Source organism: Podarcis pityusensis, assembly GCF_964106645.2.
Source record: "Podarcis pityusensis genome assembly, chromosome: 8".
Classification (NCBI taxonomy): domain Eukaryota; kingdom Metazoa; phylum Chordata; class Lepidosauria; order Squamata; family Lacertidae; genus Podarcis; species Podarcis pityusensis.
The window spans coordinates 9,348,471-9,373,194 of record NC_138033.1 but is presented as its reverse complement, the minus strand read 5'-3'; the positions used below and the strand labels follow the sequence as shown (position 1 = coordinate 9,373,194).

At 48.4% G+C, this 24,724-nt stretch overlaps 1 protein-coding gene across 2 annotated transcripts in view; it reads left to right on the top strand.

Annotated features, from left to right (window-relative positions):
- Positions 1-24,724, top strand: part of CLPTM1 (CLPTM1 regulator of GABA type A receptor forward trafficking) — a 29,981-nt gene extending 5,257 nt beyond the window's left edge. For both annotated transcript variants that reach the window (XM_081018831.1, XM_081018832.1), the window contains exons 2-14: positions 582-700; positions 9,164-9,287; positions 10,336-10,494; positions 11,789-11,906; positions 13,481-13,566; positions 14,736-14,856; positions 15,427-15,671; positions 16,679-16,772; positions 17,453-17,643; positions 18,977-19,072; positions 19,994-20,129; positions 21,165-21,332; positions 23,268-24,724. In XM_081018831.1, coding sequence (XP_080874957.1) covers positions 582-700; positions 9,164-9,287; positions 10,336-10,494; positions 11,789-11,906; positions 13,481-13,566; positions 14,736-14,856; positions 15,427-15,671; positions 16,679-16,772; positions 17,453-17,643; positions 18,977-19,072; positions 19,994-20,129; positions 21,165-21,332; positions 23,268-23,584 — 1,974 coding nt within the window. In that variant the 3' untranslated portion in view covers positions 23,585-24,724. The remainder of the gene's footprint in view (positions 1-581; positions 701-9,163; positions 9,288-10,335; positions 10,495-11,788; positions 11,907-13,480; positions 13,567-14,735; positions 14,857-15,426; positions 15,672-16,678; positions 16,773-17,452; positions 17,644-18,976; positions 19,073-19,993; positions 20,130-21,164; positions 21,333-23,267) is intronic.

The window sequence follows — 24,724 nt, the reverse complement described above, 5'->3', positions numbered from 1 at the left end:
CTTTTGAAAATTCAAGCAGACATTTCAACCAAAGTTTGATTTTCTGTCTACTTTTTGTACTGTATCATTGCCAACCTCCTAGTGATAACTATAGTTAAGCAGTATATAAATTGTTTAAATACAAAGAAAATAAAAATAATACTCTAATTCATGGCCTGCTTGTGGCTTCCTGGAAGCATCTGCCTGGCTGCTGCTGGAAACGTTGATGGGCTCGACGGCCTTGATGCAGCTGGGCTCTCCTTACCCTGTTGCTGTTATCCTATATTTCAGATGGCAGACCAAGGCTGAAGGATGGCGCCTTACGAACTTACGGCTGAGTTGAGATTTGAAATGGGAGTTATTAAAACCAGATTTCAAGCTCTCCTCCACTGTGCTATCCCAGCTCATTGTTGTACAGCACTTTGCATCTCATTAAAAATCTTGTTTTCCGGGAAGCTGAACTCATTCCTGTCCCAAGAGGAGGGGGGCTTCCACAAAATTGTCTCTTTTTTAAAAAAAAGAAGAGTTTGAACCTCTTGGCTTCTTATGACAAATGACTTTTGCTGATTTCCATCTTCCCGTTTTTCTCTCCACCTCTATAGCAAGTGACCAGCAATGGAACTGCAGCGGGAGGTGAAGCGGTTGCTGAGACCCAGCAGCAGAACCAGCCCCAACAGCAAGCTCCAAATGCATGGCAGGTCATCAAAGGAGTCTTGTTCAGGTGAGATCTCGACTGCTCTAGAACTGCCGCGTTGTCATCCTGTGTGTGTATATATATCACACTAGAGGGTGGGGTGTGCATGTGTATTTGGTGTTTGTCCTTAAATCACTTGCGCTTGGACTTACATGTCCTGGGTCAAGTTCCTGTACTTCTATGAAAGCAGCCAATACTCACTGTTTTCATGAATCTGGAGGGCAAGACCCAGAATAACTGGTGTTTCTATACCGCTTGAGTTGATTCCAAGTACTTTTTGATATTTTAAATTTTTAAATATTTGTATCCCGATTTTCCAACAGCGCTGCTGCGCTCAAAGCAGCTCACAGTAACAACAAAAGCATTAAAAATTAGCAAACGTTTCAGCCGATCATAATCCTATCGAAAACACAAGAGCATACAAAGCAAAAGCAAACACGTTCAGCAGACAATACAAACTCAAATGATCAGAAATGGCTTCTGAGCACCAACCCTGTGCCAGCAGACATGCTCTTTCTTTGCAGACATGATCTCAGCCATTCTTGCGACACCCCAGACACCCACACTGCGAATTGGCGAGGGGATACAGTGGTACCTCGGGTTAAGTACTTAATTCGTTCCGGAGGTCCGTTCTTAACCTGAAACTGTTCTTAACCTGAAGCACCACTTTAGCTAATGGGGCCTCCTGCTGCTGCCGCCGGAGCCCGATTTCTGTTCTTATCCTGAAGCAAGGTTCTTAACCTGAAGCACTATTTCTGGGTTAGCGGACTGTGTAACCTGAAGCATATGTAACCCGAGGTGCCACTGTAGTGGCTTGACTGTGGCCGTCCAGTTAAGTTTATGAAAGAGGCGGTATTTGAACTAGGGGCTTATACTGACTCCTGTCTTGGCCTCCCAGGCACACTGTCTCAACTGCATAGCACTAAATGACCAACCTAAAGCCTGTTTCTCCAAGGTGAGCTGAAGTGCCTCTGCCTCTCACCTTCAGCTCAGATCCTCTGAATACCCAAGGAGCATCCTGCACTGGGAGCACCCATTGGTGCACGGTAAACCAGTATCCTTCCACCTCCCCGGATCACCTTGGAGCTAGAAAAGGGAAGTGGAGCCGTGTGGGTTTCGCTCTGTGCCCGCAGGGCTTTTGAGCTCAGAGAGCACCCATCATTGCGTGCAGAGACAGAGCAACCAATGTGCCTAAGGAGTGCAGGAGGCAGAGCAATCTGATGCGCCTCCGCTCCCCCTCCTGGCTTTTCAAGTGCAAGCCGAAGCGTGGCATGCAGAGGTCCATCACCTTCACTCTGGGTTTATAGGCTCAGGGCTTATTTTCTGCTCTTGGCCTGGAGCTGAAAAGAAGGAACAGATTTTTCTCTGATCCTGTTCTACATTCCAGACATAGGAACCTAGGGAGCTGCCTTATACCGAGTCAGACCCGTGGTCCATTTAGCTCAGTATTGTCTGGACTGGCAGGCAGATTCCCAAGCTATTCAGAAGGGGTTCTCTCCCAGCCATACCTGAAGATGTTGGGGCTTGAACCCAGAACCTTCTGCGTGCAAAGCAGATGCTCCACCACCGAACTACACTTTCCCCCTTAATAAAAGGGGCATCTTGTCCTTTGGAAGGTGTGTGTTTGGTGGGGAGAGGTGTCCTTTTTGGTTAGTCAGAATTTGCCAGCCCCTGGTCCGGATGGTTAAAAACTGCAGCTGGAGGCTTGCATGATTGAATTCTCCACCATGCAAGAAACATTCCCTACAGATCAATCTAACAGCAATAAAACTAACATGCTGGGACGTCAGCTGGGCTAGACCAGACCTCTGTCATCTTCTTCACTGCTCTTCTGCATGCAGAAAGTTATTCTATATGGAGGACAGTAAGCAGCTTCCCTCCGCCTGCAGTTTGAAGTAGCGCATTGAAGAAACAGGCTTTACGTGCTGTTTCATGAGACCTAAGAGCCATGGCTTTATGTCCTTGTGAACATGGCGGTGGTCTTCCTCCAAGTGATTAGTATGTAGGTAGTGGCCTGTATGCAGAATCAGACCATTGGTCCACCCAGCTCAGTATTTGTGTCCCCCCCAACTGGGAGAAAAAAATAAAAGCTCCCATGTGAGAGTGGGGAGGATCTTCTAATTTCTGTGTGAGACAAGGGTTAAGAACTACCTTTTGAGAGAGTAGGATTGTATTTTCTCTTTCTTTACTTTATATTTCTGTGAAAAAAGCTTTAATAAAATCTTATTTTTAAGAAAGAATTTGTCTACAACAGCCTTCTTTAGCTTAGCAATGTGAGACAGCCAGTGTGGTGTAGTGGTTAAGAGCGGTAGACTCATAATTTCGTGAACTGGGTTCGCTTCCCCGCTCCTCCACATGCAGCTGCTGGGTGACCGTGGACTAGTCACACTTCTCTGAAGTCTCTCAGCCCCACTCACCTCACAGAGTGTTTGTTGTGGGGGTGGAAGGGAAAGGAGATTGTGAGCCGCTTTGAGACTCCTTAGGGTAGTGATAAAGCGGGATATCAAATCCAAACTCCCCCTCCTCCTCCTCCTCTTCTTCTTCTTCTTCTTCTTCTTCTTCTTCTTCTTCTTCTAGCACCCTCCAAATGTTTGGGGCTAGAACTCCAATGCTGGCTGTAGCCCAAACCCACATCAGGGTTTGTACATCTACAAACTGGAGAGCCAGAAGTGGTGCAGCAGTCAAGAGTGTTGAACCTAGGACTCAGGAGTCCAGGATTCGAATCCCCACTCAGCCATGAAGCTCACTGGGTGACCTTGGACCAGTCACTGCCTCTCAGCCTAGCCTACCTCACAGGATTGTTGTGGGGAATTAAATGAGGGGAGGGAGAACCATATATGCCAACTCTGAGCTCCTTGGAAAAAAGGCTAGTTACAAATAATAAAATATCTGGAGGGCGGCAAGGCGAGGAAGGCAAGTGAAGCCTGTCAGGGGCTGTCTGGGATTTCATCCAGTGTCTTTTACTGCTCTCTTTGGAAATGCCAGGGCTTGAACCTTGAACCTTCTGCATACAAAGCAGCAGAGTTAAGAGTCCTTCCCCTTTCTAGAAGGAAGGGCGTGCGTGGGGCCAGCCTATAGGCCTGTGCCAAAGTGTGTTCAGTAAAGTATTAAGCTGATTGCTACCCTAATTAACTTTTAAGTTAAGCACCTCTTCTCTAAGTTTTGGCGGCATCTTTCCAGGGCAGAGGTCCCCATAAGGCTTTTAACACCAGTCATTAGAGCCAGCTCTTTTGTCACTTGGGATCTCGATAGTTTGGTTTATGGATGAGACTGCGGAGAGAAATGTCTGTGCTTTGACGTCTGTGTTTTGTGTGAGTTAAGGCAACCAGAACCTGATGCAAAGTGAGGCGCTGGGCTTCAGGAAGGAAGTGCCTGGCGGTGGCAGGGTCCTTCCCAAAGCTGGGAAAGCACAGACTAGGCTTTGGGAAGGAGGAGGGAGGACTCTAGGATCCTGTCAGGGCCCTTATGCCTCCTTCTCAAAACCCAGTGCAGCGTCAAATGTTGCTGAGGGCCTCTCTAAAAAGGCTTTGAGGGCCACAAGTGGCCCTTGGGCTGCGTGTTGAACCACCCTGGTCCAGAAGTTGCTGGACCACAGCTCCAGTCATCAAGCAGGTGCCTTCCCTGTACTCATTTTGGCGCCTGCTAAAAATGTTCTTGTTTAGACTTGCCTACCCAAACACTTAAGAAAGTTGAGCTACATTTATTTATTTATTTATTTATCAATCATAGAATTTTGCAATATAAACAATAATCAAGCAACATTCCACATTTAACGTTCAGTTAAACAACTTGGGACTTCTCCCTCCAGGGATTCCCAAAAATTTCAATTTGTATTCTGATCACTCCATGCCTTCACTTCTTCCCAAAAGAAAACTAGCCGCCATCCTGAAAGGTTGAGGTGATTTTAGTCTGTTTTAGCATTTTAAAGTATGGTTGTGAACAGTCAAGCGGTGTATAATTTTTATGAAATAAATAAATAACCATTTCTGACCTTCGGCTGGGCTTCCTGGGGCTGATGGGAGTTGGAGACTAACACCCTCTGGAGGACCACAACCTCCCCATCCCTAGCATAGGAGAAGTTGTGGCATTGTAATCCTGAGCTTATTTACTCAGAGTGGCTCCCCGTCAATATCAGTGGGCCTTACTGCTGTAAGTAAGCATGCAGCCTTCGACTTGCAGGGAGACGTCTTCCTATCCTTCCAAAGGTCTCTCTCTGGGTTTTATCAAAGGCTTCGTTCTCTTCATGCTTCTCAAGCTGGAGAGCACAGGAGCGTGGTTGTGTTTGCTCCACTATTCTCCTTTAGCTAATGCGTGTGGATCGATGACACTCCTTAATACGTGTGTGATGGCCTCTTGGGGTTTTTGTGGCTTGTGGGGATGAGGCCTACTGATCTTTTTCAGGGTTGTGGTTCTCTCTTGCTGGTCGTGGTGGTGGTGGTTGGTTCCCCATCTGGCCTCTCCTTTATGGTACTCCAGGAGTGCACAGAGCTTGAAGCATGAGAAAAATTTACAGCTGGTATTGGGAATCAAAGCAAATTGGGAGCAGCAGCTTCAGCCAGGCAAAGGGCCTTCTCGGTAGTGTGCCCTCCCTATGGAACGCCCTCCCTTCAGATGTCAAGAAGATAAAGAATTACGCAACTTTTAGAAGACATCTGAAGGCAGTCCTGTATCGGGAAGTTTATAATGCTGGATGTTTTATGTTTTTAGATATGTTGTAAGCCGCCCAAGGGCAGTGCTAGAAATCCCCTGGGCACCAGGCACATTTTGCACCTAGCATGGATCCAATTGTAAACATGCAGAGATCTCTGGGCACCAGGATGGCAACTGACATCTCCATCGTGCTGACAATATACACAATTCATTTTCAGCTTTGTAATCCAAGGGGGCAGCACCTAAACATTCCATTGTGGCACCTAGACATTCCATTGTGGCGGCCGTAACCTAGGTTTGAGGTGCCATTCAATGAGTAGCTTAGGTATCCGAGTTTCTAACACTGTTCACGGGACGAGTAATGGTTCCAGAGGGCTCTGAGATAAGTTGGTCAGGTAGGGCAGAGTTGACTAAATTGAGTAATGCTGTTTCAGATACTGCTCCTTTTGTGGCACTCGCCATCTAGCCACTTGCCCAACAAAATCGGCCCACGAATAGCATTAGCAGGAGCCGACCTTTTCTAACGCATTCAGATGTCCCCTTGAGAGCAAGGTGACCAGGTGGGAAAGAGAAACCAGAGAGAGTTTGTGCCATTTCCAAAGCCATTATTGCTTGGGATGCTATATTGGCTCTTTGAGCTGTGTCAGCAAAACGTTTTGGCATCTGTTCAGTGCCAGCTGAGCGATGAGCTTCTGTATGATTAGAACGGTTAAAACATTTCCATTTATTAATGCAAATCAGATTGGAACAGGCTCGGCGCTGGCGTGTTCTCCCTCTTCCAGAAATGGGCAAATGCTGCAGTAATGCACTTCCAAAATTGTGGGTATGCAAAAAAAAAAATCATCTTTACTTGGCAAGGCCCCCACCCCACCCTGGCTGCTGAAATTGATCCAGAACATTGCTTTGAAGTTGAACGAAATAATCCACCCTTCATTGGGCTCAGCATTTTCCAGATGGTTGTGGCCCATTTTAAGTGGGGAGCCTTAGAGGAAGTCGCAGAATAGAATAAATGATTCCATTCTTTTAGTCTGGTAATTCAGAACTGTTGACAACCAAGGAAAACAGGCTTTCCACAGGCATTGCTGCCCCTCCTGCCACACATGTCTTGGTGAGTCACCTGTGGCAAAAAAGGAAGTAAAAAAGGGTCCGATTTTTGCAAAGCTTCCCTGCCGAATCACCCAGCAAGGGCAAATCTGAAGCAGAAACAGCTTAGCTAATTAACCTCCTGGCTTAAAACTGATTGATTGGCCGGCTAGATTTGTGTGTGTTTATGCACTGTGAAAGCTCTTGAAGGATATTTGACAGGGGCGGTGGGGAAGATCTTGAAGGAAGGTGACATTGCCTCTTGGGTGCGTGAATTTTAAATTAAGAGATACCGGTCATTGTCTGAAGAAGAGCAAGGAATCTGCATTCCCCCCCCCCCCCATTAGATTTGGGAAGCTGGCAACACTGTCTGGCCCTCCTAGGTTTGTGAGTTACACAGATGATTCATGAGGCAGCGGAAGCCAGCGGTGCTGTGGTTCTGTCTTCCCAGTTGGCTGGTTATCTTCAGCTATAATTTTAAGCACACTAGCCTGCGAATGCCGGAAGAGACGTGCGTAGCTTCTCTGCAGAACCAGATGTGCTTATATATGCAAGGCAGGGCGCCAGGGCAGGGGTCTGGGTCTCTGAGGTCCATACATTCCGAAGCAAGCGTACCTGAGAAGTAGAATAAGCCGTTTGTGCAAGACGATGGACTTGCCTCGTTAACCGTGTTGTGTGTGAGGTTTTAATTGACTGTCCATGAATTCAGTAGAGCTTCTGCCAGTCTCTGGTACACTCCACCATACAGGTAGCATATTCTCAGTATACAGAAGCGCAGAGTGCCTTTTTCAGAATGACGCCACATGGCCATGTTTTGTGCATCATCACGGGATGGAGGGGAGGGATTGCTACAATTGCATGAGATTTGACCCCCCAGACTCCCCAAATCATACCCACCTACCCCACACCTGATGCATGGGGTGGGTGGAAGGAAGAGACTCAGCTGCACAATACTGGATTGAACTCCCTGAGCATCATCTAATGCATGGGGAGTTCACTCCTGCTTGGTCACCTTGCCAGCCAATGTTGCCAAGTGGGTGGAACTGCCCACCTGTCAATCATATGACATCATGAGGCCAAACAGTTAGAAGGTGGGCGATCCCACCCACCTGTGATAGTTGGCCTGCCGGGTGGGGGAGAGGAAGATCTGGTCCACTGGGCTAAAAAGTTTTTCCATCCCTTATATAAATGATCTGCAGTAAACCCAAAAGTTCTTCTGACGGGCGGGCAGTATAAACATAAGAAAGAAAGAAAAAATTGAGTAAATCCTCCGCCAAAGAAAAGTGAGGTTTCAAAGGGGGCCAAAATGTATTTAAATTCCCACTCAGCTGGGAAGCTGTCCGAGTGACCTTGGGCCATTTTCTACCTTCCAGCCTCACCTTCACGGGGTGGCCGTCTGAGGATTAAATGCAAGGAAACAAACATTGTTGCACTCCAAGTTCCTTGGAGGGGGAAGGCAGGATACAAAAGTAATTATTGCTTTTAAGGATGATGATGATGATGATGATGATGATGATGTATTATTAGACTGCTTGCCAATCCTCAACACAGCAAGTGCTGAAACAGATAGAGTGGTATCTTGGGTTACGAACCTAATTCGTTCCGGAGGTCCATTCTTAACCTGAAACCATTTTTAACCTGAGGCGTGCTTTCGCTAATGGGGCCGCCCGCTGCTGCAGTGCCCCGGCACGCGATTTCCATTCTCATCCTGGGGCAAAGTTTGTACTACTTCCGGCTTAGCGGAGTTTGTAACCCGAGGTGTTTGTAACCCGAGGTACCACTGTATTACAAAGTTGATTTGGAGGCAACTTAAAAGCGACAGCAAGTGCTCAATGCGGAGCTTTTGTTTCCTTTGAGTTGGGGCAGTGGCAGTGCATGCTCTTTGTGCGCACGTGTGTATGATTCACACAAAGCCCCGGACTAGTATCTTTGCATGTAAAATAATAACAGTGAAGAAGGTGCACATCAAGAGGGGCGGTGCCTCCCTAGCATGCCACATTCCATTCTGCTGATGGTATCTCTCCGCTGCCTCCCCAAAGGATATTGCAGAAGCAGAGTTAGCTCAGATGGTAGCATTGAAGCAAGGAGTCTAATAGAAAGGGACACTGGGGGGGGGGGCTGGGGTTTAAATAAGAAAGGGCAGGAGGGAGGGAAGCCTGAGCTGCTCCTTTTCACCAATTTGACACAGTGTAAACACAGTTTGCACTGTGTCAAAAACTGTATGGGACGTGGGTGGCACTGTGGGTTAAACCACAGAGCCTAGGACTTGCCGATCAGAAGGTCGGTGGTTTGAATCCCCGCGACGGGGTGAGCTCCCGTTGCTCGGTCCCTGCTCCTGCCAACCTAGCAGTTTGAAAGCACGTCAAAGGGCAAGTAGATAAATAGGTACCACTCCGGCGGGAAGGTAAATGGGGTTTCCGTGCACTGCTCTGTTTCGCCAGAAGCGGCTTAGTCCTGCTGGCCACATGACCCGGAAGCTGTACACCGGCTCCCTTGGCCAATAAAGTGAGATGAGTGCTGCAACCCCAGAGTCGGCCGCGACTGGACCTAATGGTCAGGGGTCCCTTTACCTTTACCTTATGGCCCCTGTGAACAAGCAGAATTATGATATTTGACAAATCTTCGGCAAGCTTCTTTTTAATGTTGAGGCTGTTAGCAATTTCTTTGTGCAGTAGCTGCCTCTAGAAGGAACGGCCAGCTTATAACTGCATCTTGTATTGATTCTCTGGTTTTCTCTCTCTCCCCCCCTCCCCAAAGGATCTTTATCATTTGGGCCATCAGCAGTTGGTTCCGTCGTGGGCCGGCACCACAGGATCCAACCACCACTGGCGGAACACCCAGGGCGCCCAGCCGCAATCTCTTTCCTAAAGACACTTTAATGGTAAGTGTGACCCGGAACTTGGGTTAGCTGGGCCCCAAAGTTTGCAAAGTGTAAACAAGTATGCGCTCAGTATGTAAAAGTACAATTACGCGCCTGTATGATCTGGATAAAATTTTTGCAGCCTGTCGAACTGCAGCCTGCAGAAATCACGGAAGCTGAGCAGATTTGCAGTGCCAGTTTTACTGTACTGCATAAATTTTTTATTGAAGCTTTTTTGACGCGACAAAATTTTTAAAGGGGGAAAAGAGACAAAAGAAAAGAAAGAGGGCTTCCGATTCTTCGTCTGTCAATTACATAAAAAAGAATTATTCAAAACATTTGCTCCACGGCATCATCCGTTAGTTTTACCGTATTGCATCTTTTGTTCTGTCACCACCACTGGAAGTCTTGCACAGCAGCTCATCTGCCACCTGAAAATTGAGCAGGCATTGCCCACGTGCTTTTCAGTGTACCTTTGCAGCCATGAGGGTGGCTGGAAACTTGCTTTTTCTCCTGGATGGAAGCTGTGATTCCTGGGTAGCCGATTTCCGCCCCCTGCACTGCTGAGGGATTGCAGTAAATGCATAGCCCTGATCATCATAACAGTAAAGAAGCTGAACATTTGCCTGGGTCTATTCCTTTATTATAAGGGACGCGGGTGGCGCTGTGGGTTAAACCACAGAGCCTAGGACTTGCTGATCAGAAGGTCGGCAGTTCGAATCCCCGCTACGGGGTGAGCTCCCGTTGCTCGGTCCCTGCTCCTGCCCACCTAGCAGTTCGAAAGCACGTCAAAGTGCAAGTAGATAAATAGGTACCGCTCCGGCGATAAGGTAAACGGTGTTTCTGTGTGCTGCTCTGGTTCGCCAGAAGCGGCTTAGTCATGCTGGCCACATGACCCGGAAGCTGTACGCCGTCTCCCTTGGCCAATAAAGCGAGATGATTGCCGCAACCCCAGAGTCAGCCACGACTGGACCTAATGGTCGGGGTCCCTTTACCTTTTTATTCCTTTATTGCAGCCCATGATATAGGCTTCCCTGCCTCAAATAATGCTCTTCTCTTCTCCCTGCAGGATCTTCATGTCTATATATCAGAGCATGAGCACTTTACAGATTTCAACGCTACCTCCGCGTTGTTTTGGGAGCAGCGGGATCTTGTCTACGGGGACTGGACCAGTGGCGAGAATTCCGACGGGTGCTATGAACACTACGGAGAGTTAGATATTCCGGAGGTGCGTGAGCAACGCATGTCACTGGCCAGCTGTTCTCCAGCTGCACTCAAGCCAAGCCCCCTGCTGCAGACCTCACTTTTCTCCCTACTTGTCTGCAGTGGGCTGCCTGTACTTAATGGGACTCTCCATCTCCAGACTCCAAAAGCAAAACTCCTTTAAGAAATACATTGTCTGGACTGGACTAGGAAGCATCTCCTCTTCCATGTTAGAGGCAATAGTTCCTCTACGTTAACAAGAGATTATAGAGCTAAGAGGGACGCAGGTGGCGCTGTGGGTTAAACCACAGAGCCTAGGGCTTGCCAATCAGAAGGTCAGCAGTTCAATTCCCCGTGACAAGGTGAGCTCCCATTGCTCGGTCCCTGTTCCTGCCAACCTAGCAGCTCGAAAGCACGAAGTGCAAGTAGATAAATAGGTATCGCTTCAGTGGGAAAGTAAACGGGGTTTCCGTGCGCTGTTCTGGTTCACTTAGTCATGCTGGCCACATGACCCGGAAGCTGTACGCCGGCTCCCTCGGCCAATAAAGTGAGATGAGCGCCGCAACCCCAGAGTCGTCCACAACTGGACCTAATGGTCAGGGGTTCCTTTACCTTTACCTATAGAGCTAAGAGAGAGAGACTGGTGTGACCCACTGTCTGAATGTCCAGTACTGATTTAAACGCCATTAGTGGTGATGATCCTTTATGAATGCAAATAGGGGCATCACTCCATTCTAGCACCTCAGAAGTCTTACCCAAGCCCCGAGCCCAAGTGTGGGGAAACCTTATGCCTGCCACATGTTATAAACTACAAGTCCCATCAGGCCCAGGAGCCGTGGCCAAGGAGGATGGGAGGTGTAGTTCTGGAACAACTGGAGCACCAGAGGTTCCCCACATTTGACTGGCTATGGCAATTTGAATGGGGAAGCCCTCTTGGAAGACAAGGAAGCAGGACAGGACGGGTCTGGGGGAAGCTTTCTGTCTTTGGCCTTTTAAAATGCTAGGTGCTCAGAGAAGGCTTGGAAGGGCTAGGGGGACAAAGCGGGGAAGGAAGGAGACGCCAAAGCTACTGTTTGACATTTTAAGGCAGACGATCCTTAACATTAGGAGGGAGCTTGTGTTTTTATATTTTGCTGGAAGCCTCCCAGAGTGCCTGCAGCAACCCAGTCAGATGGGCAACATAAAACTAGTAGTATTACTCCAACAGCTGTGGCTTCCTTGATCACCTCCTTGCTGTGTTGCGTTCCCCGCCCCCCCAATGTTTCAGTAAAATGGATGAGGCCAGTAGTCCTATTGCGTTGGTTGTTTTTTTCCCCCAGAGCGTTCAGCACAACGGCTCCATGTACATCCATGTGTATTTTACGAAGAGCGGGTTCCACCCCGATCCGAAACAGAAGAACCTGTACAGGCGACTCGCCACGGTCCACACGTCTCGAAGTAAGCCTTCCCCCCGTCCCTCTCTTTTTGCCAGGAGGCTGCAGCCGATGGTTGTGGGTAGAGATGTCTGCACTCAGCACTGTTCTCCCCCCTTCCCCCAGGGCACCTAGTTCCTCGCCTTCTTGTCACATCCTGCCACTTGCCCCACTGAGGCCCCCATTCCCAATTCCAGTAAGTGATGCATTTCCTCTCTCTCTCTCTCTCTCTCTCTTTCTTTCCCTCTGACCATCCTGGAGCGATGATAGGGGCTTGAGTGCTACTGGGGCTGCCTTGTCCTTTATGTGGCTGGTGCATTTCTGTGCAGTCAACACGGTGATGTTTGACGGGGAACTGCAAACCTGCAAACATCTTTGGTAGCCACATGCTAGGAAGCTGCAGCGAGTTGCAGATTCCCAGTGCATATTTGCTGTGATAATGGATTGTGGGGGGTGTCCCTCTCCCCATGCCGGAATTCAGTATGGTTCGTGATGTGTGTTCTCTCATATTTGAGCGCGCATTTCGGTATATTTTCGTTCAGTGGTTGGAGCCCTATGGAAATGCCGCTGGCTTTCAGCAAAGCAGTGTGTGTGTGTGTGTGTGTGTGTGTTTTGTAACATCTGGAAAAGGCATGGGGGGTATTTGAACCCATGAGCAAGAGCCTATATTCTGCAGGGGCAATTCTTACTGGAACTTTCCAAATCTTGTATAAATTCAAGTGCTAAGTGCAGCACTGAGCATGTTCCGTACCCCTAAAAGTCTGCATCTGAAAACTGAAAATTCTGAGCTGATAGTTAGTTTTGCAGGTCCTATGCTATATATTGCTTGGGGGGGGGGGGATAATCTGTAAATGTCCTGCCAACTCAACTTTTGTTTTTGTGGTACCACTCTGGGACAGAATAGTAGTGATGGGAAGGAGAGCGAAGGAACCAAGCAATTCTTTGATATTATACACCCATAAAAACAGAAAAGCATAACTGCGTTGGACTTGTTCCTTCTCCTTTTTGGCATATGTGTATTTGCAGAGAGGGATTTGCTGCTGCTGCTTTTTTTTTGCTATATCCTTGCAACTGTGCAAGAGTATATGAGGAACATCCCCTCCTCTGCATCAGAGGCCCTTCTCTGGGAAGTGGCTGCGTGAGAGCAGGCCTTTTCAGTGGTGGCCCCCTGTCTGTGGAAACCTCTCCCCAGGGAGATGTGCCCAGCCCCATCATTGTCACTTGTTAAGTGCCAGGCTAAGACATTTTCGCTCACGCAGGCCTTTGGTAATTGCCTCCTTCAATGGTGTTCATATTTTACTGAGGTGCACGGGACTTGTCCTAGCATATTGCTGGATGAGCCTTTTATGCATTGTTCATCGTTTTAAGGTCTTTATTTATTGCACTTGTTTTACTTTAGGATTTTTTTTCTTTTGTACAAAGTGACTGGCAAATGTAGTAAATAACAACAACAACAACAACAACAACAACCATGAGCGATAGAAACCGAGGTTGAAACGTGCTTGTAGTTCTCAGGTTCAGGATAATGCTGCTGTCTAGCTTTACCTGCCAGTAGTGTTTTGCGTCTGCTTACCTTTCCTTCCCCTTTTTCCTTTGCAGTGATAAATAAGTATAAGCGCAGACGGTTCCAGAAAACCAAGAATCTGCTCACGGGGGAGACAGAAGCGGATCCTGAAATGATAAAAGTAACAATTACTTCTTATCTCAGACCCCCTGCATATAGCCCTCCCCTCCCCATCCTTCTTTACCTGTCAAGGTCACAGGTCCCCCCCCCCTTCCCAGTGGGCACAGTCCCACGGGGCTTCTGGCTAGCACACCTCCATTCTTTCTGTCCCCATAATTCATCCTTCCCGGATTGTGAGGTTGGCAACCCAAGGCTCTCTGGCAGAGCTGAGCCTCTGACAAATCGACACTGGTGGCCAAATCACTATGCTTAATGTTGCAGAACTATTTTCATCGTTCCTTTCAGTTCCTCACTTCATAATACGCCGAAGCCCTCCACCTGCCGTCTTTCTTCTGAAGTGGGGGGCGGGAAATTCCATGAACCGTTCTCGCGTATTTATAGTGCTGGAAAGATAATATTGGGCAGGGTGGGGTGACATGAAGGCAGGGAGGAAATCTATTACAAACCGCTACAGTAAAAGCCTGGGTTTTTATTGAAACGCTTGGTCTGGAAAAGAGCTCTTTGCAAACTGAGGTTTTGTGGTTCATGCTGGGGGGAAATGTTTTAAGTGATGAGTTGAGGCTTGCCTGTGGTCTGCCCAGAAGCATCTGGCTGCACACTGTTGGGAACAGGATGCTGGGCTAGATGAATTCTTACGTAATGGGGGGGGGGGGAGAGCGCCTTTGGGGCTGATTTTGGCTCCCTGCCATCCAGATACAGCCTTTGGGGGGTTTTGGCAAATGAGCGAGAGCGCTATATTTAAGCCTCACTTCCTGCGTGCAGCCGACATTATAATTTGTGGGGACTCTCTTAGCCCGGCCTCCACCAACCCTGTTCAAAATAAAGCTTTGCTGCTCACACTTGTGTCGCTTTGAATAGAGTGAGTGCTGAGACCCCTCCAGCTGCCAGTTAGAAGGGCTGTGCTGTGCCTAAGGCTAGCTAGAGGCCTTTGTCAAACATGTTGGCTTCTTCTGCAAGCCCGTGGCTTCTGATACAGCTAATTAGAGGGCCTCTTCCTTGGCATCTCTAAACATTTTCCAGGCTGCGGCAGCAAGCAGGAATAGGAGCCGTCCCTTCTGACGGCATAAGGGTCAAAATTGCTTTGAAAACCTTGACTGTATGTATCTGCAGCAGTCCTGCTGCTGGGTTTGATGTGGAAACTGCTTGCAGTCCTTTACGCTTTTGTTGCAGAGAGCTGAAGATTACGGCCCTGTGGAGGTGATCTCACACTGGCACCCAAACCTCACCATCAACATTGTGGATGACCACACACCATGGGTAAAGGGCAGTGTTCCTCCGCCTCTGGACCAATGTAAGGACAACAGATAATTAGCTCCTCAGGCCACTCGGGTCACAATATACAGTTGCAGCGGGGAGAGAAGAAATAAAAGCATGGCCATGGCACGTTCCCTTTTGCACACGAGTTCAGGCTGAAACCTGCAGCCTGGAAATTCCTTCTGGTGTGGAAAAAAAAAGGGTCAACTTTTGCAGCCTGCATGGTTAATTTGAAAATCCAGGTTGTTGGGAAGTTTTCGGTTGTGCTAATCTACCCCCCGAGCTTCAGTTTGGTTCTCTTTATGGATGTGTTGAGGGGAGAGGAGAGCCCGGAGACAGACGAAGCACGGAGAAAGGTGCACAAAATTATTTTGAAAGTGATATTTAATGTGTAAGGATATTTGTGCAAACCGCCAGCTCATTTGAAAGAACATCATGCCGTGGTGCAATGCCGTTGTTGTGACATCATAAATTTATGAAATTGTCAGCTGCGGGAGACACCTGGGGTGAAGGGCTGTGGGGTTCCTTTTCTGTGCTCCGCTGTGCCTCTGCGGCATCCTGGTCCAGCTACACAACACGTCCCCCCTTTGGACTCTCTTTGTTTCAGATGTGAAATTTGACGCGGTGAGTGGCGACTACTACCCCATCTTGTACTTCAACGATTACTGGAACTTGCAGAAGGACTACTTCCCTATCAACGAGACACTGGAGCGCCTTCCTTTCCGACTGTCCTTCTGCCCGCTGTCACTGTGGCGATGGCAGCTGTATGCTGCCCAGAGCACTAAGTCCCCCTGGAACTTCCTGGGGGAGGACTTGTATGAGCAGTCGGATGAGGAGCAAGACTCTGTGAAGGTGAGCAGGGAGTGATGGCAGCGATGCCGTTCCTGGGGGCGGGGTAGGGGAGCTGGGGGGAAATCTCACACCCGGCAACCAGCGCGTACCTTTGGTTTCAGATAGTAAATGGGTAGATGAGCCTACAAAGCTCAGGACACAAATTGTCATGGCCCTCTATTAGCTGTGATAGCTCGTTTACCAGAAGTAATGTATAGCCACTTCCGCCCTATGTAGGAGGTGGGGTTGTGGGCTTCACGGCTCCACTACACGCGCAGTGGGTGGAGGCCAGCCCCCACGCGATTGGGGGGATTCCCGGCCGTGTCACCCCTTGGCTGGCCAATTGGCTGCTTCAGGGGCGTGGCCTGCCCTATAAAGGCAGGACACTGCCAGGGATCTCCCCCTTTGCCGCTCATCAGCTGGTATAGTTCTGTAGATGGAAGAGGGGAGGTAGCGCCATTACCTGCCCCGCAGATTGAAGGGTAGTCCGGTAAAGGATTCCGGGGGAGGGGCCTGTCCGAAGCCTAGGCAGGTGAGGACCTAAGGCACGCCCCTAACGGTGACCCCGGGGGAGTTCCTAGTTGATGTACATCAGCAGGACTCCCCCTACTGGTGGTTAACCCTTCCCGGACTTCAAGCGGACGGGCTGAAGTCTGATATAGTCAGTTAGGACCAATGCCTAAGCCAGTACCACTCATCACCTGTAACCAATAAAGTTGTGGCCTTTTTTAGCCCATTAACCTTAATAATTGTGTCATGTGTCATTATTTCCACCTTGGGGGGGGGGGGAAACGTGAACTCACCACGCAGTTAGCATTAACTCTGGAAATGTATACTCAATTCAGATCAAACTAAGCCTTCTACAGCAGAAAAACATCAGGAGGCTTCCTTTGGTCAGAATTGAGTGTACATTTCCAGAGTTAATGGTAAATACGTTACATATGACTGGCGTGCTTCTAATTTTGTATATTTTGGGGGTGCCCTGGAAATGCTGGTCTTTCTCATACCCTCTTTCTCCTTTCTCCTAGGTTGCACTATTAGAAACCAATCCCTACCTTCTGGCGTTGACCATTATTGTTTCCATTGTACATAGCATTTTCGAATTCCTTGCTTTCAAAAATGGTAGGTTCCAAAATATTTGAGCTGCTTCTCTTCTCTCTCCCCAACCCCCTTTCCCCCTCCTGCCTGTTTAAAGCCAGAAGGCGAAGGGGCGGGGGAGGATGCCGCAAGGCTCTAGCGCAGCTGCCTGTCTTCCTCCTCAGTGCCTTCTCCGCTTCGAGTCAAAGCCACCTCTGGCCAGATACCAGCCCAGCCAGCAGTACTGGAGGATTGTGGGAGGCGGGTGGCGCTGTGGTCTAAACCACCGAGCCTCTTGGGCTTGCCGATCAGAAGGTCAGCAGTTTGAATCCCCGCAATGGGGTGAGCTCCCATTGCTCTGTCCCAGCTTCTGCCAACCTAGCAGTTCGAAAGCACACCAGCGCAAGTAGATAAATAGGTACCGCTGAGGTGGAAAGATAAACGGCGTTTCTGTGCGCTCTGGCTTCCGTCACGGTGTTCAGTTGTGCCAGAAGTGGTTTAGTCATGCTGGCCACATGACCCGGAAAGCTGTCTGTGGACCAACCCTGGCTCTCTCAGCCTGAAAGCAAGATGAGAGTCACAACCCATAGTCACCTTTGACTGAACTTTATCCAGGGGTCCTTTATCTTTTTACCATTTACTGGAGGGTTGGGAAGTAGCTCCAGTGAAAAACTGAAAAGCATTCTTTTCCTTTTAAACCTCTTGTTTGTCATCTTCCTTTTTAGATATTCAGTTCTGGAACAGCAGGCAGTCCCTAGAGGGGCTCTCTGTCCGCTCAGTATTTTTTGGAGTATTCCAGTCACTCGTGGTCCTTCTCTACATCCTGGACAACGAAACTAACTTTGTGGTGCAAGTCAGCGTCTTCATTGGGCTCCTGATTGATCTCTGGAAGATCACAAAAGTTATGGATGTCAGGGTAAGAGCTGGACAAAGAGGGCAGTTAGTGCATGAAGGTGTCTGCTCTTGTCTCATCTCTCGTTTCGATGACATGAAATTAGGGTAGTTAAAACAAAACAAAAAATAGGGATGAGATCCAAAAGGATCTCTCCAAGCTGGGCAAATGACCAGTAAAATGGGAGGATCACAGGGTGGTTTTTGGTATTAAAAAAAATGAGAATATGTAGCATAATAGCAAACAAAACAGTAACATGCAGTTTAAAAGGCCATAGGCTGGCTAATTGAACCAAGGCCTGGTTGAAGGGGAATGTTTTCGCCTGGCACGTAAAGGATACGTAGTGAAGGCACCAGGCAAGCCCCCCTGGGGAGAGCATTCCAGAAACGGGGAGCCACTGCAGAGAAGGCCCCGTTCTCTTGTTGCCGCCCTCCGGACCTCTCGTAGCGGAGGCACACAAAGAAGGGCTTTGGATGGTGAGCGAGGGTCTGAGTCAGTTCATATGGGGAGAGTCGGTCCTTGAGCTATTGTGGTCCTGTCTCAATGTAAGCGAGTGTAAAATAATTGGGGCGAAAGAAACTAACTGATTGGGCGTGAGCTGGCAGTGACTGACTAGGGAGAAAAAGCACTTGGGTAACTGCGCAAGCCCAGCCGTTCGGAACCAAAGAAAAGCCTCGCTTGATCAACCCAGCAGCCCATCTTCTCCAGATCCAGTGGTCAACTAGATTCCTCACAGGCCCAGAAACACGTACATACCCTCTACCTTCCCAGAAACTGGTATCCAGTGGCGTAGTGTCTCTGAACACTGAGAGTTCCAGGTGGCCATTGCGACTTAAGAGCCATTGATAGCCCTGCCCTCCTCGAATTCCCTGCATCCCTTTTCGAAGCAGCCTGAGAACCAACTTCCGTACATGTTAACTGCCTTGTGCAAAGCAGTCCTTTATTTCACCTGCCCTTGTGCTTTTTCTGTATGAGGGCTCGAGAGTTACTGAAAAAGACTCTTGGTAATAGAACCGTTGCGTTAGTTTTTGTTGTTGTTGCTCCTGCAAGATGCTTAGAACTCTGCGTAGACTTCTAGCTATTTCAGAGAAAGCCGGGGATCTGGGACAATTTGAGTGTGAACAGGTTAAGCTGTTCCTGCTACAACCGCATCACATGGAGTTGGGTCAAAAAAGCATTTGGGAATCCTAGTTTCCTGCACATCAGCAGGGCTGGGATGAAGACACTTTTTGCCTCCCTTTGCATCGTGGGCTTCACCTCATTTGCTTCAAGTCAGCTGGATTCCCTTCCCTTGATGTCTGTCTCTTAACGCCTTTCCTCTCTCTGCTCTTTCCTCCCTCGGATAATGCTGCAACAGCTGGATCGGGAAAACAAAATTGCCGGGATCCTCCCACGCTTGACTTTCAAAGACAAATCGACGTACATCGAATCGTCTACCAAAGTCTATGATGACGTGAGTTTAGCGACTGCTCTAGGAGAGGGTCCTCTCCAGATACTATGGGGAGGGGAGCTATTTTCCATGGTGGTGATTTGTACAAGTGCATACCGGCTAGGGAATTGGTTGTTGTCATTATGAAGGGGACACTTTGTTTTTCTCAGCTTCTTTTTGTTACAGCAAAGCTAATGCTAGCTAATGCTTTTTTAGCTACTGAATCCTCAGAGAAAGTAATTTAAAAGTCTTGAGGCCTGGTTGGGGGGGGTGACTACACAGGTTTTTGGGTAACCTAACCGGTCCCCTTCATTTACTATTATTGTTGTTAGTTAGTTACCCTAAGGGACGTGGGTAGCGCTGTGGTTGAAACCACTGAGCCTCTTGGACTTGCCGATCAGAAGGTCATCGGTTCGAATCCCCGCAACAGGGTGAGCTTCCGTTGCTCTGTCCCTGCTCCTGCCAACCTAGCAGTTCGAAAGCACACCGGTCCAAGTAGATAAATAGGTACTGCTGCAGCAGGAAGGTAAATGGCGTTTCCGTGCGCTCTGGCTTCCATCACAGTGTCCCGTTGCGCCAGAAGCGGCTTAGTCATGCTGGGCACATGATCTGGAAAAGTTGCCTGTGGACAAACACCGGTTCTCTTGCCCAAAAGCGAGATGAGCGCCGCAACCCCACAGTTGCCTTTGACTGGACTTAACCGTCCAGGGGCCCTTTACTTTTATCTTTTTTTACCTGGGGCAAACTGCAAAAATCTAAAATGCAACTTTGAAAACAGACTAAAATGCTTAGTTACAACAAATTCAACCAAAAAACAACAACACATCGCACCTGCACATGTGGGTGACTAGTCAGGCACCTCTGGATCGCCCTCCGTTTCTAATTTTCCCAATTGTGGACTTTGCTATTCCTTCTGAACTTGTCTCGATTTGTTCACCTCTGCAGATGGCTTTCCGGTATCTCTCCTGGATCCTCTTCCCCCTCCTGGGTTGCTACGCTGTTTACAGCCTCCTCTACATGGAGCACAAGGGCTGGTATTCCTGGGTTCTCAGCATGCTCTATGGGTTCCTGCTGACTTTCGGTGAGTAATGGGAGGATTCCTAAAGCAGCGTTCTGTGTGGCACGGCAGCTTGCATCTCCCCACATACGGAACAGGGCAGCTCCATTTGAATTATGTTCTCTTCGCCCATTAACCCAGGGTTGCCCCAGACTCCAAAGCTTTCTCTCTCTCTTTTTGATAAGCAGAAAAAGCAAATCTCTAGTTATTCTGGAAAGAAAGTTATGGGGCAAAATTCGCAGGAACTTCCTAAGCAATTTCTGTGAAATTTCCTTTCCTTTCCATTTTAAATTGCATTCCGCCTTTCTATATTACTATGCACAAGGTGGTTTACGGTTTCTTTGTTGAAGAAACAACAAAGACCGTGCACCTTGTAACAATCTGATCCAATGCAAAAATGTCATAATAAAAACTTGATTTTAAAATAAGCCACTTATATTAAATAAAGTAACATTCAATAATCTATTAGGATATAATAAAGTAAAGGTAAAGGGACCCCTGACCATTAGGTCCAGTCGTGACCGACTCTGGGGTTAAACAAGAATTCAATCTTTGCAATTACAATAAATAATTTCTAAACTGTAATCAATAAAAAATAACAGAAATGAGAGTGGGGGTGGTTTGGCTACCTTGTATATTTTTCCTGGTACTGAGGAATGTTCCCTGTGCCTATTAGACAGCAACAGAATCAGCCGCTGTGTGTGTGTGTGTGTGTGTGTGTATAATCAATATTGTTTGATCTCCACAATCTGGACCATAGCTGTCAACTTTTCCCTTTTCTTGCGAGAAATCCTATTCGGAATAAGGAATTTCCCTTTAAAAAAGGGAAACGTTAACAGCTATGATCTGGAGCAGCAGGGCATAGCTGACTTCCCCTCGTTAGCAACAGATTCCTGGGGATGGCCGTATCATTGTGTTTTGTCATTCACCCCACCCCAGGACACTCTCAATACTTGGAAGTGCACCCACTGGTCAGAAAAGGTTGCTGACTTCTGCGTTAACTACTCCAGCCTTGACTTTTTCTTTTCCTGCCTGCCTTTGCCCTGTCCCCCCTCCCAGGCTTCATCACCATGACGCCTCAGCTGTTCATCAACTATAAGCTGAAGTCTGTTGCTCACCTGCCCTGGCGGATGCTCACCTACAAAGCCCTCAACACCTTCATCGACGACCTGTTTGCCTTCGTCATCAAAATGCCCATGATGTACAGAATAGGCTGCCTTCGAGACGGTAATTTCTCTCCCTCCTGCATCTCATTGTATTCTCCCACCCCGCCTCCTGTGTATCTCAGGGGGGCTTTTTCTATGACCGCCCACCCTGAACCAATGATATCTCAGTTGGTAGAGCGTGAGAACCTTAATCTCAGGATCATGGGTTTGAGCCCCACATTGGGCAAAAGATTCCTGCGTTGCAGAGTGTTGGGCTGGATGACCCTGGTGGTCCCTTCCAGCTGTACAATTCTGTGATTCTGTTGAGTGTTTTCTAGACAATGTGTAGACTAATAATAATAATAATTTATTATTTGTACCCCGCCCATCTGGCTGGGTTTCCCCAGTCACTCTGGGCTGCTTCCAACAAAGATTAAAAATACATTAAAATATCACACATTAAAAACATCCCTAAACAGGGCTGCCTTCAGATGTCTTCTAAATGTCAGGTAGTTGTTTATCTCTTTGACATCTGATGAGAGGGCATTCCACAGGGCGGGCGCCATTACCGAGAAGGCCCTCTGCCTGCTTCCCTGTAGCTTTGCTTCTTGCAGGGAGGGAACTGCCAGAAGGCCATCGGAGCTGGACCTCAGCATCCGGGCAGAACAATGGGGGTGGAGACGCTCCTGGGGGTGGAGAGTCAGTGTGGTGTAGTGGTTAAGAGCGGTAGACTTGTAATCTGGGGAACCAGGTTCGCGTCTCCACTCCTCCACATGCAGCTGCTGGGTGACCTTGGGCTAGTCACACTTCTCTGAAGTCTCACAGCCCCACTAACCTCACAGAGTGTTTGTTGTGGGGGAGGAAGAGAAAGGAGAATGTTAGCCGCTTTGAGACTCCTTCAGGTAGTGATAAAGTGGGATATCAAATCCAAACTACTCTTCTTCTTCTTCTTCTTCTTCTTCTTCTTCTTCTTCTTCTGGTATACTGGGCCCTTGAGGCCGTTTAGGGCTTTAAAAGTCAGCACCAACACTTTGAATTGTGCTCGGAAGCGTACTGGGAGCCAATGTAGGTCTTTCAAGGCCGGTGTTATACGGTCTCGGCGGCCGCTCCCAGTCACCAGTCTAGCTGCCACATTCTGGATTACCGTATTTTTCGCTCCATTGGACGCACCGGACCATAGGAGGGGGAGAACAGGGGGAAAAATTTTTTTCTTGTTCTCCCCCTCTAAAACAAGGTGCGTTCAAGGTACATTCACCAGAGCTTGTGGGGCTGACGGTGGGGGGAAGCGCTGCTTTACCCCACCGCCAGCCTCAAAGATCCCTGAAGCCTTTGGAGCGCAGCGCCCCGCTGCCCTGCAGAGGTGTGCACAGCCGTCCCCAAGCTAGAGCAGCGAGACGGAGCGCTCCGCAGTGCTCCGTCTTCCTGTTCTGGCTTTGGGCTTAGCGGCGCAGCCTGCATTCGCTCTATAGGACGCACACACATTTCCCCTTAATTTTTGGAGGGGAAAATGTGCGTCCTATAGAACGAAAAATACGGTAGTTGTAGTTTCTGGGTCACCTTCGAAGCTAGCCCCACGTAGAGCGCATTGCAGTAGTCCAAGCGAGAGATAACTAGAGCATGCACCACTCTAGCGAGACAGTCTGTGGGTAGGTAGGGTCTCAGCCTGTGTTCCAGATGGAGCTGGTAAACAGCTGCCCTATGCATACAGGTTCCTGAGTGTTTTTATTTATATGTATTTTTATATATATTTATATATATGGAAATATTAAATATATGTGCCAAACGGGCTTCTAAGAGGTCTGAGATAGCTCAGTCGGTAGAGCATGAGCCTCTTAATCCCGGTCGTGGGCAAAAGATTCCTGCATTACAGGGGGTTGGACTAGATGACCCTGGTGGTCCCTTCCAACTCTACAATTCTGTGATCCTTCGACAAATCTATGGAAAACTCTGAGCCAAAGGGCCCCTCTCTCTCCTACCCTGTTGTAACGCCTGGCCTTTCCTCCTCCTTCTCCCGCAGATGTCGTTTTCTTCATTTACCTCTACCAGCGGTGGATCTACCGCGTGGATCCGACCCGCGTCAACGAGTTCGGAATCAGCGGGGAGGACCAAGTATCTCGGACCGCGACGCCGAGCGTTGCTCAGCAGGACGGTGGCCCTGCAGTGCTGGCCAACAGGGCCGTCAGGGCGGTAACGGAGGGCCCGGCAAACGGTGCCCCCGCAGCAGCAACGGAGAGAGGAGCCGCCGACATTCCCGCAGCCACCTCGGCGCGCTTGCCAGACGGCGCGGCCGAAGCACTCCCTTCGAAAACGGCGGAGGAGAAGAAGAAAGATTAACCTGCTCCTGCGTTTATTTTTTAAGATCCCTAACCTGACACTCTCACTGTTGGATAATGGACAGAAAGCAAAATGGGTGGGGGAGGGAGGCAAGCAGAGTTGCTTCGGCCCTCCAGGGTCCAAAGCGTTTTATTTTCTATTCCAGTAAACACGCGGCGGCGGCTGGGGCGGGTTTTTGGGAGGGGGCGGGGTGGGGTGGGAGGAAGACCGCTTGAAATGTTGGTGGAGTTCGATGTGATAAGCTGTATCCATGAGAGAGAAACCTCACCTCACCCACCCACTTCCCCCCGCCCCTCCGTAAATCTCTATGTTTAAAAGCAAAACTCAAACCAGTAATCATTGTGACCTCCATGCCATTGTGCGGGTATTTAGGACATTGTTATTAAGGAGTTTTCCTCCAAGTTGTGTCTCCGTTTCATAAAGAGAGCTGATGATCAGAACAAAAGATAGCAAAACACCGTTTCTCATCATTACATCCTAATAACAGACTCTGGATTTAATAAATTCATTTGGGTGTTTTAAGTTAATAAGAATAATACACCAAAACAACCCCTCTGCTTCTCCCTCCTCCTGTTTCTTCTCACAAGGCTTTAGGCTAAGAAATTTCCTCCAGGACTGTGCATGTGTCACTGGGTATAAAATCCAGCTTTCATTTAACAGCAAGATTCAGGTATCTAACACAGTGTTAATTATGTGTGAATTACTTCCTTTCCTTTGGGATCTTCAGTGGCTTTAGTATTATGGGGGGGGGGGATTGGAGATTACCTGCTGTAAATTTCTGTGATGTCTCTCTTAACTGCCCCACCCACCCACACTGATTTTCACATAATGCCAAACCATGGTTTAGCATTACATATAAACCCAGCCCGCCTGCTTAACTCTGGCTTGATAACTACGGCTAAAGGCCATTTGTTAACCATGGTTCATAGTTTGCAAACCTTAGTTGTCACTAACCAAAGCTTAGCATTACTTCTAAGCCCAGGCCTCCTCCCTGAACTATGGTTAAGAAGCCATCGACATCCACAAGCCAGACGTGGGAGTGAAGAGCAACAAAAAATTCAAACTGCTCTCAAGGAATGGCTGATCTCACTGTTGTTTTTAACTGTACTGTGCTGTAGTAAACCAAGTTTTGAGTGATCA